The following is a 12,157-nucleotide window of genomic DNA, read 5'->3' as shown; positions in this document are numbered from 1 at the left end:
TTACGGAGCCACTCCTTAGTTGCCCTGGCTGTGTGTTTCGGGTCGTTGTCATGCTGGAAGACCCAGCCACGACCCATCTTCAATGCTCTTACTGAGGGAAGGAGGTTGTTGGCCAAGATCTCGCGATACATGGCCCCATACATCCTCCCCTCAATACGGTGCAGTCGTCCTGTCCCCTTTGCAGAAAAGCATCCCCAAAGAATGATGTTTCCACCTCCATGCTTCACGGTTGGGATAGTGTTCTTGGGGTTGTACTCATCCTTCTTCTTCCTCCAAACACGGCGAGTGGAGTTTAGACCAAAAAGCTCAATTTTTGTCTCATCAGACCACATGACCTTCTCCCACTCCTCCTCTGGATCATCCAGAGGGTCATTGGCAAACTTCAGACGGGCCTGGACATGCGCTGGCTTGAGCAAGGGGACCTTGCGTGCACTGCAGGATTTTAATCCATGACGGCGTAGTGTGTTACTAATGGTTTTCTTTGAGACTGTGATCCCAGCTCTCTTCAGGTCATTGACCAGGTCCTGCCGTGTAGTTCTGGGCTGATCCCTCACCTTCCTCATGATCATTGATGCCCCACGAGGTGAGATCTTGCATGGAGCCCCAGACCGAGGGTGATTGACCGTCATCTTGAACTTCTTCCATTTTCAAATAATTGCGCCAACAGTTGTTGCCTTCTCACCAAGCTGCTTGCCTATTGTCCTGTAGCCCATCCCAGCCTTGTGCAGGTCTACAATTTACCCCTGATGTCCTTACACATCTCTCTGGTCTTGGCCATTGTGGAGAGGTTGGAGTCTGTTTGATTGAGTGTGTGGACAGGTGTCTTTTATACAGGTAACGAGCTCAAACAGGTGCAGTTAATACAGGTAATGAGTGGAGAACAGGAGGGCTTCTTAAAGAAAAACTAACAGGTCTGTGAGAGCCGGAATTCTTACTGGTCGGTAGGTGATCAAATACTTATGTCATGCAATAAAATGCAAATTAATTACTTAAAAATCCTACAATGTGATTTTCTGGATTTTTGTTTTAGATTCCGTCTCTCACAGTTGAAGTGTACCTATGATAAAAATTACAGACCTCTACATGCTTTGTAAGTAGGAAAACCTGCAAAATCGGCAGTGTATCAAATACTTGTTCTCCCCACTGTATATATATATATATATATATTTTTTTTTTTTTTACTATTTAATAATATTACTCCCTTAGCTTTTCTCGCTTGAGTTATTTGGTCAAATACGGAGGTGCACAATTGGCCCAGCGTCGTCCGGGTTAGGGGAGGTTTTGGCCGGGGCAGGCCGTCATTGTAAAATAAGAATTTGTTCTTAACTGACTTGCCAAGTTAAATAACGGTTCAATTAAATAAACAAATACAAAATTTGAAAGAGAGAGCCAGAGAAAAGGGAGGAAAGAGGATGAGAGAGAGCGACAGACAGAGGGAGGGGGAGGTTCGGAGCACATTTTGTTCTCAGAATGCTTTGCAGCGTTACAGAAGAGCATTGGAATGTTGGCTCTGGAACAGAGCCATGACAAACAGGCCCAGACAGCAGACTCACACATTCCTGAACTCTGACCCCAGCAATGACCTATTAACTTCCAACATACAAACACAAGACACACTGAAAAGTACACAGACACACACCAAACTTCTGAACACACACAGCACATCTCACACCATTCAGCATTGGACTCATTGTACAGGAAGATCTGTTTAGTTGCTAATAAAACAAGTCACAACGACACATCAGGACGGTGTGTGTGTGTGTGTGATACCTCTGTATTAGTTGTCATCCGGACGGTGTGTGTGATACCTCTGTATTAGTGGTCATCTGGATGGTGTGTGTGTGTGTGTGTGTGTGTGTGTGTGTGTGTGTGTGTGTGTGTGTGTGTGTGTGTGTGTGTGTGTGTGTGTGTGTGTGTGTGTGTGTGTGTGTGTGTGTGTGTGTGTGTGTGTGTGTGTGTGTGTGTGTGATACCTCTGTATTTAATGTGTGTTTAGTGGACCGTAACATAATTTTTTTCAGTTGGATCACTATTTCGGCAGCGCTCAGCGGTACAAGTACAAAACAATGAATCAGAAAACTCAGTGGATCATATTTCAGTGATCTTGACCTGGGTCCATAGGGAATTTTTATGTTAGCACACACAGAGAGAAAGAGACAGAAATCAGAAAAAAATTGAGAAATTAGAGAAATAAAGAGAAAGAAAGCAGAGAAAGCAGAGACAGAAAGAGACAGAGAGAGAAAGAGAGAGAAAGAGAGAAAGAAAGAAAGAGAAAGCAGAGACAGAAAGAGAGAAAGAAAGAGAGAAAGAAAGAGAAAGAGAAAGCAGAGAAAGAAAGCAGAGAAAGCAGACAGAAAGAGAAAGCAGAGAAAGAAAGAGAGAGAGAAAGAGAGAAAGAAAGAGAGAGAAAGAAAGAGAGAGAAAGAGAGAAATAAAGAGAGAGAAAGAGAGAGAAAGAGAAAGCAGAGAAAGAAAGAGAGAGAGAAAGAGAGAGAAAGAGAAAGCAGAGAAAGAAAGAGAGAAAGAAAGAGAAAGAGAGAGAAAGAGAAAGCAGAGACAGAAAGCAGAGAAAGCAGAGACAGAAAGCAGAGACAGAAAGCAGAGAAAGAGCGACAGAGCAGAGAAAGCAGAGACAGAAAGCAGAGAAAGAGAGACAGAAAGCAGAGACAGAAAGCAGAGAGACAGAAAGCAGAGAGACTGAAAGCAGAGAGACAGAAAGCAGAGAGAGAGAGAGACAACAGGAGGAGGGGGAAACACTGTAGTTGTGTTCCTGCTACTCAACAGTTGAACTATTCAGCCTGTCAGGCCTCCAACACTCTACAACCCTTTATGGGCAGTGAAACATTTAACACAAGCTTCAGCATCACTTGTTACCCCCCAAAACCCTGGACGGGGAGGGAGGGCTTCCTGTCCAGTCAGACTCTGAACCCCTCCACTGTCTATGTTTAGCCTTAACACCCCTTCTCTACCCCTCCAGTGTAACCCTACCTACCCTCAGAGTCCCTCCTTCCTCTCTAGTGTCCCCTCACCCCTTCTCTACCCCTCCAGTGTAACCCTACCTACCCTCAGAGTCCCTCCTTCCTCTCTAGTGTCCCCTCACCTCTTCACTACCTAACTAACTAACCCCTGTGCTGCGGTAGGGAGACAGAGGGCTGTACAGTAACTAACCCCTGTGGTGTGGTAGGGAGACAGAGGGCTGTACAGTAACTAACCCCTGTGGTGTGGTACGGAGACAGAGGGCTGTACAGTAACTAACCCCTGTGGTGCGGTAGGGAGACAGAGGGCTGTACAGTAACTAACCCCTGTGGTGCGGTAGGGAGACAGAGGGCTGTACAGTAACTAACCCCTGTGGTGCGGTAGGGAGACAGAGGGCTGTACAGTAACTAACCCCTGTGGTGCGGTAGGGAGACAGGGGGCTGTACAGTAACTAACCCCTGTGGTGCGGTAGGGAGACAGAGGGCTGTACAGTAACTAACCCCTGTGGTGTGGTACGGAGACAGAGGGCTGTACAGTAACTAACCCCTGTGGTGTAGTACGGAGACAGAGGGCTGTACAGTAACTAACCCCTGTGGTGTGGTACGGAGACAGAGGACTGTACAGTAACTAACCCCTGTGGTGCGGTAGGGAGACAGAGGACTGTACAGTAACTAACCCCTGTGGTGCGGTAGGGAGACAGAGGGCTGTACAGTAACTAACCCCTGTGGTGCGGTAGGGAGACAGAGGACTGTACAGTAACTAACCCCTGTGGTGCGGTAGGGAGACAGAGGGCTGTACAGTAACTAACCCCTGTGGTGCGGTACGGAGACAGAGGGCTGTACAGTAACTAACCCCTGTGGTGCGGTAGGGAGACAGAGGGCTGTACAGTAACTAACCCCTGTGGTGCGGTACGGAGACAGAGGACTGTACAGTAACTAACCCCTGTGGTGCGGTAGGGAGACAGAGGACTGTACAGTAACTAACCCCTGTGGTCCGGTAGGGAGACAGAGGGCTGTACAGTAACTAACCCCTGTGGTGTGGTAGGGAGACAGAGGGCTGTACAGTAACTAACCCCTGTGGTGCGGTAGGGAGACAGAGGGCTGTACAGTAACTAACCCCTGTGGTGCGGTAGGAAGACAGAGGGCTGTACAGTAACTAACCCCTGTGGTGCGGTAGGGAGACAGAGGGCTGTACAGTAACTAACCCCTGTGGTGCGGTAGGGAGACAGAGGGCTGTACAGTAACTAACCCCTGTGGTGCGGTAGGGAGACAGAGGGCTGTACAGTAACTAACCCCTGTGGTGTGGTACGGAGACAGAGGGCTGTACAGTAACTAACCCCTGTGGTGTGGTACGGAGACAGAGGGCTGTACAGTAACTAACCCCTGTGGTGCGGTAGGGAGACAGAGGACTGTACAGTAACTAACCCCTGTGGTGCGGTAGGGAGACAGAGGGCTGTACAGTAACTAACCCCTGTGGTGCGGTAGGGAGACAGAGGGCTGTACAGTAACTAACCCCTGTGGTGCGGTAGGGAGACAGAGGGCTGTACAGTAACTAACCCCTGTGGTGCGGTAGGGAGACAGAGGACTGTACAGTAACTAACCCCTGTGGTGCGGTAGGGAGACAGAGGGCTGTACAGTAACTAACCCCTGTGGTGCGGTAGGGAGACAGAGGACTGTACAGTAACTAACCCCTGTGGTGCGGTAGGGAGACAGAGGGCTGTACAGTAACTAACCCCTGTGGTGCGGTAGGGAGACAGAGGGCTGTACAGTAACTAACCCCTGTGGTGCGGTACGGAGACAGAGGGCTGTACAGTAACTAACCCCTGTGGTGCGGTAGGGAGACAGAGGGCTGTACAGTAACTAACCCCTGTGGTGCGGTACGGAGACAGAGGGCTGTACAGTAACTAACCCCTGTGGTGCGGTACGGAGACAGAGGGCTGTACAGTAACTAACCCCTGTGGTGCGGTACGGAGACAGAGGACTGTACAGTAACTTTTTTTTATTTATTTTTTATTTAACCAGGTAGGCAAATTGAGAACACGTTCTCATTTACAATTGCGACCTGGCCAAGATAAAGCAAAGCAGTTCGACACATACAACAACACATAGTTACACATGGAGTAAAACAAACATATAGTCAATAATACAGTGAATCTATAAGTCTATATACAATGTGAGCAAGTGAGGTGAGATAAGGGAGGTGAAGGCAAACAAATATATGTATAAATAAATAAAAATATAAAAAGGCCATGGAGGCGAAGTGAGTACAACACAGCAAGTAAAATAAAAACTAAAAAAACACTGGAATGGTTGGTTTGCAGTGGAAGAAAGTGCAAAGTAGAGACAGAAATAATGGGGTGCAAAGGAGCAAAATAAATTAATAAATAAATACAGTAGGTAAAGAGGTAGTTGTTTGGGCTAAATTGTAGATGGGTTATGTACAGGTGCAGTAATCTATGAGCTGCTCTGACAGCTGGTGCTTAAAGCTAGTGAGGGAGATAGGTTTTTCCAGTTTCAGAGATTTTTGTAGTTCGTTCCAGTCATTGGCAGCAGAGAACTGGAAGGAGAGGCGTCCAAAGGAAGAATTGGTTTTGGGGGTGACTAGAGAGATATACCTGCTGGAGCGCGTGCTACAGGTAGGTGCTGCTATGGTGACCAGCGAGCTGAGATAAGGGGGGACTTTACCTAGCAGGGTCTTGTAGATGACCTGGAACCAGTGGGTTTGGCGACGAGTATGAAGCGAGGGCCAGCCAACGAGAGTGTACAGGTCGCAGTGGTGGGTAGTATATGGGGCTTTGGTGACAAAACGGATGGCACTGTGATAGACTGCATCCAATTTATTGAGTAGGGTTTTGGAGGCTATTTTGTAAATGACATCACCGAAGTCGAGGATTGGTAGGATGGTCAGTTTTACAAGGGTATGTTTGGCAGCATGAGTAAAGGATGCTTTGTTGCGGAATAGGAAGCCAATTCTAGATTTGACTTTGGATTGGAGATGTTTGATGTGGGTCTGGAAGGAGAGTTTACAGTCTAACCAGACACCTAGGTATTTGTAGTGGTCCACATATTCTAAGTCAGAGCCGTCCAAAGTAGTGATGTTGGACAGGCGGGCAGGAGCAGGCAGCGATCGGTTGAAGAGCATGCATTTGGTTTTACTTGTATTTAAGAGCAGTTGGAGGCCACGGAAGGAGAGTTGTATGGCATTGAAGCTCGCCTGGAGGGTTGTTAACACAGTGTCAAAAGAAGGGCCAGAAGTATACAGAATAGTGTCGTCTGCGTAGAGGTGGATCAGAGAATCACCAGCAGCAAGAGCGACATCATTGATGTAAACAGAGAAGAGAGTCGGTCCAAGAATTGAACCCTGTGGCACCCCCATAGAGACTGCCAGAGGCCCGGACAACAGACCCTCCGATTTGACACACTGAACTCGATCAGAGAAGTAGTTGGTGAACCAGGCGAGGCAATCATTAGAGAAGCCAAGGCTGTCGAGTCTGCCAATGAGGATGTGGTGATTGACAGAGTCAAAAGCCTTGGCCAGGTCAATGAATACGGCTGCACAGTATTGTTTCCTATCGATGGCGGTTACGATATCGTTTATGACCTTGAGCGTGGCTGAGGTGCACCCATGACCAGCTCTGAAACCAGATTGCATAGCGGAGAAGGTGTGGTGTGATTCGAAATGGTCGGTAATCTGTTTGTTGACTTGGCTTTCGAAGACCTTAGAAAGGCAGGGTAGGATAGATATAGGTCTGTAGCAGTTAGGGTCAAGGGTGTCCCCCCCTTTGAAGAGGGGGATAACCGCAGCTGCTTTCCAATCTTTGGGGATCTCAGACGACACGAAAGAGAGGTTGAAGAGGCTAGTAATAGGGGTGGCAACAATTTCAGCAGATAGTTTTAGAAAGAAAGGGTCCAGATTATCTAGCCCGGCTGATTTGTAAGGGTCCAGATTTTGCAGCTCATTAAGAACATCAGCTGACTGTATTTGGGAGAAAGAGAAATGGGGAAGGCTTGGGCGAGTAGCAGAGGGGAGGGCAGTGCTGTTGTCCGGGGTAGGGGTAGCCAGGTGGAAAGCATGGCCAGCCGTAGAAAAATGCTTATTGAAATTCTCAATTATAGTGGATTTGTCGGTGGTGACAGTGTTTCCTATCTTCAGAGCGGTTGGAAGCTGGGAGGAGGTGTTCTTATTCTCCATGGACTTTACGGTGTCCCAGAACTTTTTTGAATTTGTGTTGCAGGAAGCAAATTTCTGCTTGAAAAAGCTAGCCTTGGCTGTTCTAACTGCCTGTGTATATTGGTTTCTGGCTTCCCTGAAAAGTTGCATATCACGGGGGCTGTTCGATGCTAATGCAGAACGCCATAGGATGTTTTTCTGTTGGTTAAGGGCAGTCAGGTCAGGAGAGAACCAAGGGCTATATCTGTTCCTGGTTCTAAATTTCTTGAATGGGGCATGCTTATTCAAGATGGTGAGGAAGGCATTTTTAAAAAATGACCAGGCATCCTCTACTGACGGGATGAGATCAATATCCTTCCAGGATACCCCGGCCAGGTCGATTAGAAAGGCCTGCTCGCTGAAGTGTTTCAGGGAGCGTTTGACAGTGATGAGTGGAGGTCGTTTGACCGCTGACCCATTACGGATGCAGGCAATGAGGCAGTGATCGCTGAGATCTTGGTTGAAAACAGCAGAGGTGTATTTGGAGGGCAAGTTTGTTAGGATGATATCTATGAGGGTACCCGTGTTTACGGAATTGGGGTGGTACCTGGTAGGTTCATTGATAATTTGTGTGAGATTGAGGGCATCAAGCTTAGATTGTAGGGTGGCTGGGGTGTTGAGCATGTTCAAATTTAGGTCGCCTAGCAGCACGAGCTCTGAAGATAGATGGGGGGCAATCAGTTCACATATAGTGTCCAGAGCACAGCTGGGGGCAGAGGGTGGTCTATAGCAGGCGGCAACGGTGAGAGACTTGTTTTTAGAGAGGTGGATTTTTAAAAGTAGAAGTTCAAATTGTTTGGGAACAGACCTGGATAGTATAACAGAACTCTGCAGGCAGTCTTTGCAGTAGATTGCAACACCGCCCCCTTTGGCCGTTCTATCTTGTCTGAAAATCTTGTAATTGGGGATGAAAATGTCTGAATTTTTGGTGGTCTTTCTAAGCCAGGATTCAGACACGGCTAAGACATCCGGGTTGGCAGAGTGTGCTAAAGCAGTGAACAAAACAAACTTAGGGAGGAGGCTTCTAATGTTAACATGCATGAAGCCAAGGCTATTACGGTTACAGAAGTCATCAAAAGAGAGCGCCTGGGGAATAGGAGTGGAGCCAGGTACTGCAGGGCCTGGATTCACCTCTACATCACCAGAGGAACAGAGGAGGAGTAGGATAAGGGTACGGCTAAAAGCTATGAGAATTGGTCGCCTAGAGCTACTAGAGTAGAGAGTAAAAGGAAGTTTCTGGGGGCGATAAAATAGTTTAAAGGAATAATGTACAGACAAAGGTATGGTAGGATGTGAATACAGTGGAGGTAAACCTAGGTATTGAGTGATGATGAGAGAGATCTTGTCTCTAGAAACATCATTGAAACCAGGTGATGTCATCGCATATGTGGGTGGTGGAACTGAGAGGTTGGATATGGTATAGAGAGCAGGGCTAGAATCTCTACAGTGAAATAAGCCAATAAACACTAACCAGAACAGCAATGGACAAGGCATATTTACATTAAGGAGAGGCATGCTTAATCGAGTGATCAATAAGGGTCCAGTGAGTAGAGGTTGGTTGGGGTCGTGGCGATCCAGACAGCTGGCCAGGTATATGGCTATCGGTAGCAGCATAGGATGGAGGTCTGTTTGTAGATACCTCGTGCGTTTCCGTCGGTAGGTTCCGTGTAGTGGGGTTTTGTTCAGATAGCAGCCGATAAGACAGCTAACGATTAGCGGGCCTCAGATGAGCGTTCAGGTAACGTCGGGACGGAGGTGCCGGTTGGATAAATCCCTCGGGCAGATAACGTCGGCAGTCAGTCGCGGCAGTCAGTCGTGAAGGCCCGGTGGGGTTCCGTATCTGCAGCAGCAACAAAAGAAACGGGTCCGGATGGTGATGGAACTCCTTAGCTGGCTAGCTCCAGCATGATTTGAGTTTGCTCCGGGGTCGACGTAAGCCAATAGTCACACGGTATGCAGCTAGCTAGCTGCGAAATCAAGGTGCAGGTGTCCAGAGCCTGCGGCTGGAATCCGGGGAAACTGAGAGAAAAAGAAAAAAGTCCCGGAATGCTCCGGTCCGAGTCGCGTTGCACAAAAGTGCCGGTAGATTATCGAGCTAAAGGAATAGCTGATGACCACAAAACGTGGGCAGCTGAAACACCAACGCTAGCCAGCAAACCGGCTAATTTCGGGGCAGCTACAGATTAGCTTCTGGCTAGCTATCGGAGTAGCTTCTGGTTAGCTTTCAGGCTAGCTTCTGAATTAGCCCCTGGCTAGCTTCCACGATGGATTTTCAGATTGAGGTAAGTAATACTTTTTGTAATTGGTGAAGCGGGTTGCAGGAAAGCTTTTGCAGGAAAGCTTTTGTAGTTGAGTTCTTGGATAATAAAATAAATAAAAGATATGCGAAGAAAAGGTGTAAATATATATATATACAGGACACGACACGACAATACGGAAAAAGACGTCTGAACTGCTAAGCCACCTTGGACCTAACTAACTAACCCCTGTGGTGCGGTAGGGAGACAGAGGACTGTACAGTAACTAACCCCTGTGGTCCGGTAGGGAGACAGAGGGCTGTACAGTAACTAACCCCTGTGGTGTGGTAGGGAGACAGAGGGCTGTACAGTAACTAACCCCTGTGGTGCGGTAGGGAGACAGAGGGCTGTACAGTAACTAACCCCTGTGGTGCGGTAGGGAGACAGAGGGCTGTACAGTAACTAACCCCTGTGGTGTGGTAGGGAGACAGAGGACTGTACAGTAACTAACCCCTGTGGTGCGGTAGGGAGACAGAGGGCTGTACAGTAACTAACCCCTGTGGTGCGGTAGGGAGACAGAGGGCTGTACAGTAACTAACCCCTGTGGTGCGGTAGGGAGACAGAGGGCTGTACAGTAACTAACCCCTGTGGTGCGGTAGGGAGAAAGAGGGCTGTACAGTAACTAACCCCTGTGGTGCGGTAGGGAGAAAGAGGGCTGTACAGTAACTAACCCCTGTGGTGCGGTAGGGAGAAAGAGGGCTGTACAGTAACTAACCCCTGTGGTGCGGTAGGGAGACAGAGGACTGTAGAGTACTCAGTGTTCTGTACAAGGTGACAGACCAGAGGATGACAGACTTCCTGTTTCTCAGTGCTTTCCTAATCTGGATCACCAACATCATTAACAAGGTCACCATCTCCTGTGGTGAGGTAGGGGATAGTTTCTCTCTCATGTACACCTCTCATCCTCACTGCCCTGTTCCCTCACCCTTCCTCTCCCTGTCTCTCTGGTCTCATTGTAATACAGAAACACCACTGAAGGCTGTGACCGACTGTACTGTACAGCCGACGGTGGATTCTGCTCCATTTGTGAAGAGGTGCCATCGTTGTTGACCAATCCCGGTAGAATACATAGCCTGCGTGACAAACCCCGTCAGACAGCAGGATCAGATAACTAGCCCACTCTAGCTAGATAGAAAACAATGATTTAGCTAACGCATTTTTTTGTATGAATCATTTATGTTGCAGGTAAAACACCTTACGGTGTTAAAGCGATTATTTTTGCGCATCGATAAATGTTTGTTTGTGTCGTTGCTATGGTCACCGGCGGCTGTCGCCCTCCTGTGTGAAGGCCGCTTTGACTAGATGGAAAAGTCGTGTGGTAAGGGGGTCAGGGGACGGTTGTACTGTACAACTACCAGTTGCCAAACTTCCTGCCGGCGTGTTTAGGTAGTAAGTTCTTTCCCCTGCTGATCTCCGTGTACTGATCCTGCTCTCCCTCCTCAGTGACTAAGACTCAGTATTGTACATTCTGTATTCACAACATTAAGTCAATATTAATAGCTTACATTCCCAGCTCTGTGTTAGTCATTTCCTTCATTACCCCTCTGTTCTCTCTCCCTCTGTTGTTCCTCCCTCCCTCTTCTGTTCCTCTCTCTACCTCCCCCCTCCCTCTCTTCTGTTCCTCTCTCTACCTCCCCCCTCCCTCTGTTCTGTTCCTCTCTCTACCTCCCCCCTCTGTTCTGTTCCTCTCTCTACCTCCCCCCTCTGTTCTGTTCCCCCCTCTCACCTCTACCTTCCCCCCGTTTCCTCCTCTCCAGTGTTCTAAAGAACTGGTCTTGCCTCATAGTAGAACAGTACAACACTTACCCCCGTGGCGCTCTCCCTCCTCCCCTCCTCCCCTCCTCCCTCTCATATCTCCATCCCTCCCCAAGCTGTTCTCTTCAGTGTTGTAAGGACTCTGGTATTGCCTCAGAACCAGGCCAAGAGGACATTATGTTCTCTTGTAATAGCCAGACATTAATTTGCCATGTTGTTTTTGGCCTGCCTCTCTTGCGCTTTCCAGTTGGTGTCCATTTTGTTTTAAACATTTTTGTTAGTGTTAAATTTAACCTTCATTTAACTAGGCAAGTAAGCTAAGAACAAATTCTTATTTTCCTTGACGGCCTAGGAACAATGCCTTGTTCTGCCTTGTTCAGGGGACAGATTTGTACCTTGTCAGCTCGGGGATTCGATCCAGCAACCTTTCGGTGACTGTCCCAACGCCCCGAGCTGAGCCGACTCCGTCGGTGTCCATCGGAGGGCAACGTTGGGTGTCCTTTCTGGCGGCATCCTCGCCACATCACTTATTATAAACCTGAGCTCCACACGGGGCGGAGTCCACTGGGCTCCATATTACAGCATCGGGGCCACACCGCCCTCCAGGACATCTACAGCACCAGGTGTAACAGGAAGGACAAGAAGAAGAAATATCAGAACGAGCAATGTCAGAATCCAGAATATAAATACACACACACACACATATACAGTGGGGAGAACAAGTATTTGATACACTGACAATTTTGCAGGTTTTCCTACTTACAAAGCATGTAGAGGTCTGTAATTTTTATCATACGTACACTTCAACTGTGAGAGAAGGAATCTAAAACAAAAATCCAGAAAATCACATTGTATGATTTTTTATTAATTAATTTGCATTTTATTGCATGACATAAGTATTTGATACATCAGAAAAGCAGA

The 12,157-nt window shown here is 47.9% G+C and overlaps 1 protein-coding gene across 7 annotated transcripts in view; it reads right to left on the bottom strand.

Moving 5' to 3' along the window:
* The window catches only part of LOC139581833 (endoplasmic reticulum-Golgi intermediate compartment protein 1-like), a 103,765-nt gene extending 91,820 nt beyond the window's left edge, over positions 1 to 11,945 (bottom strand). For all 7 annotated transcript variants that reach the window (XM_071412046.1, XM_071412047.1, XM_071412048.1 and 4 more), the window contains exon 1: positions 11,632 to 11,945. In XM_071412046.1, the coding sequence (XP_071268147.1) occupies positions 11,632 to 11,714 (83 nt within the window). In that variant the 5' untranslated portion in view covers positions 11,715 to 11,945. The remainder of the gene's footprint in view (positions 1 to 11,631) is intronic.
* Positions 11,946 to 12,157: the final 212 nt, after the last annotated feature.

The sequence above is a fragment of the Salvelinus alpinus genome, chromosome 7, assembly GCF_045679555.1.
Source record: "Salvelinus alpinus chromosome 7, SLU_Salpinus.1, whole genome shotgun sequence".
In the NCBI taxonomy this organism is placed as follows: Eukaryota; Metazoa; Chordata; class Actinopteri; order Salmoniformes; family Salmonidae; genus Salvelinus; species Salvelinus alpinus.
Note: the sequence above shows the minus strand (reverse complement) of the source record. Positions and strands in the feature narration are given on the sequence as shown.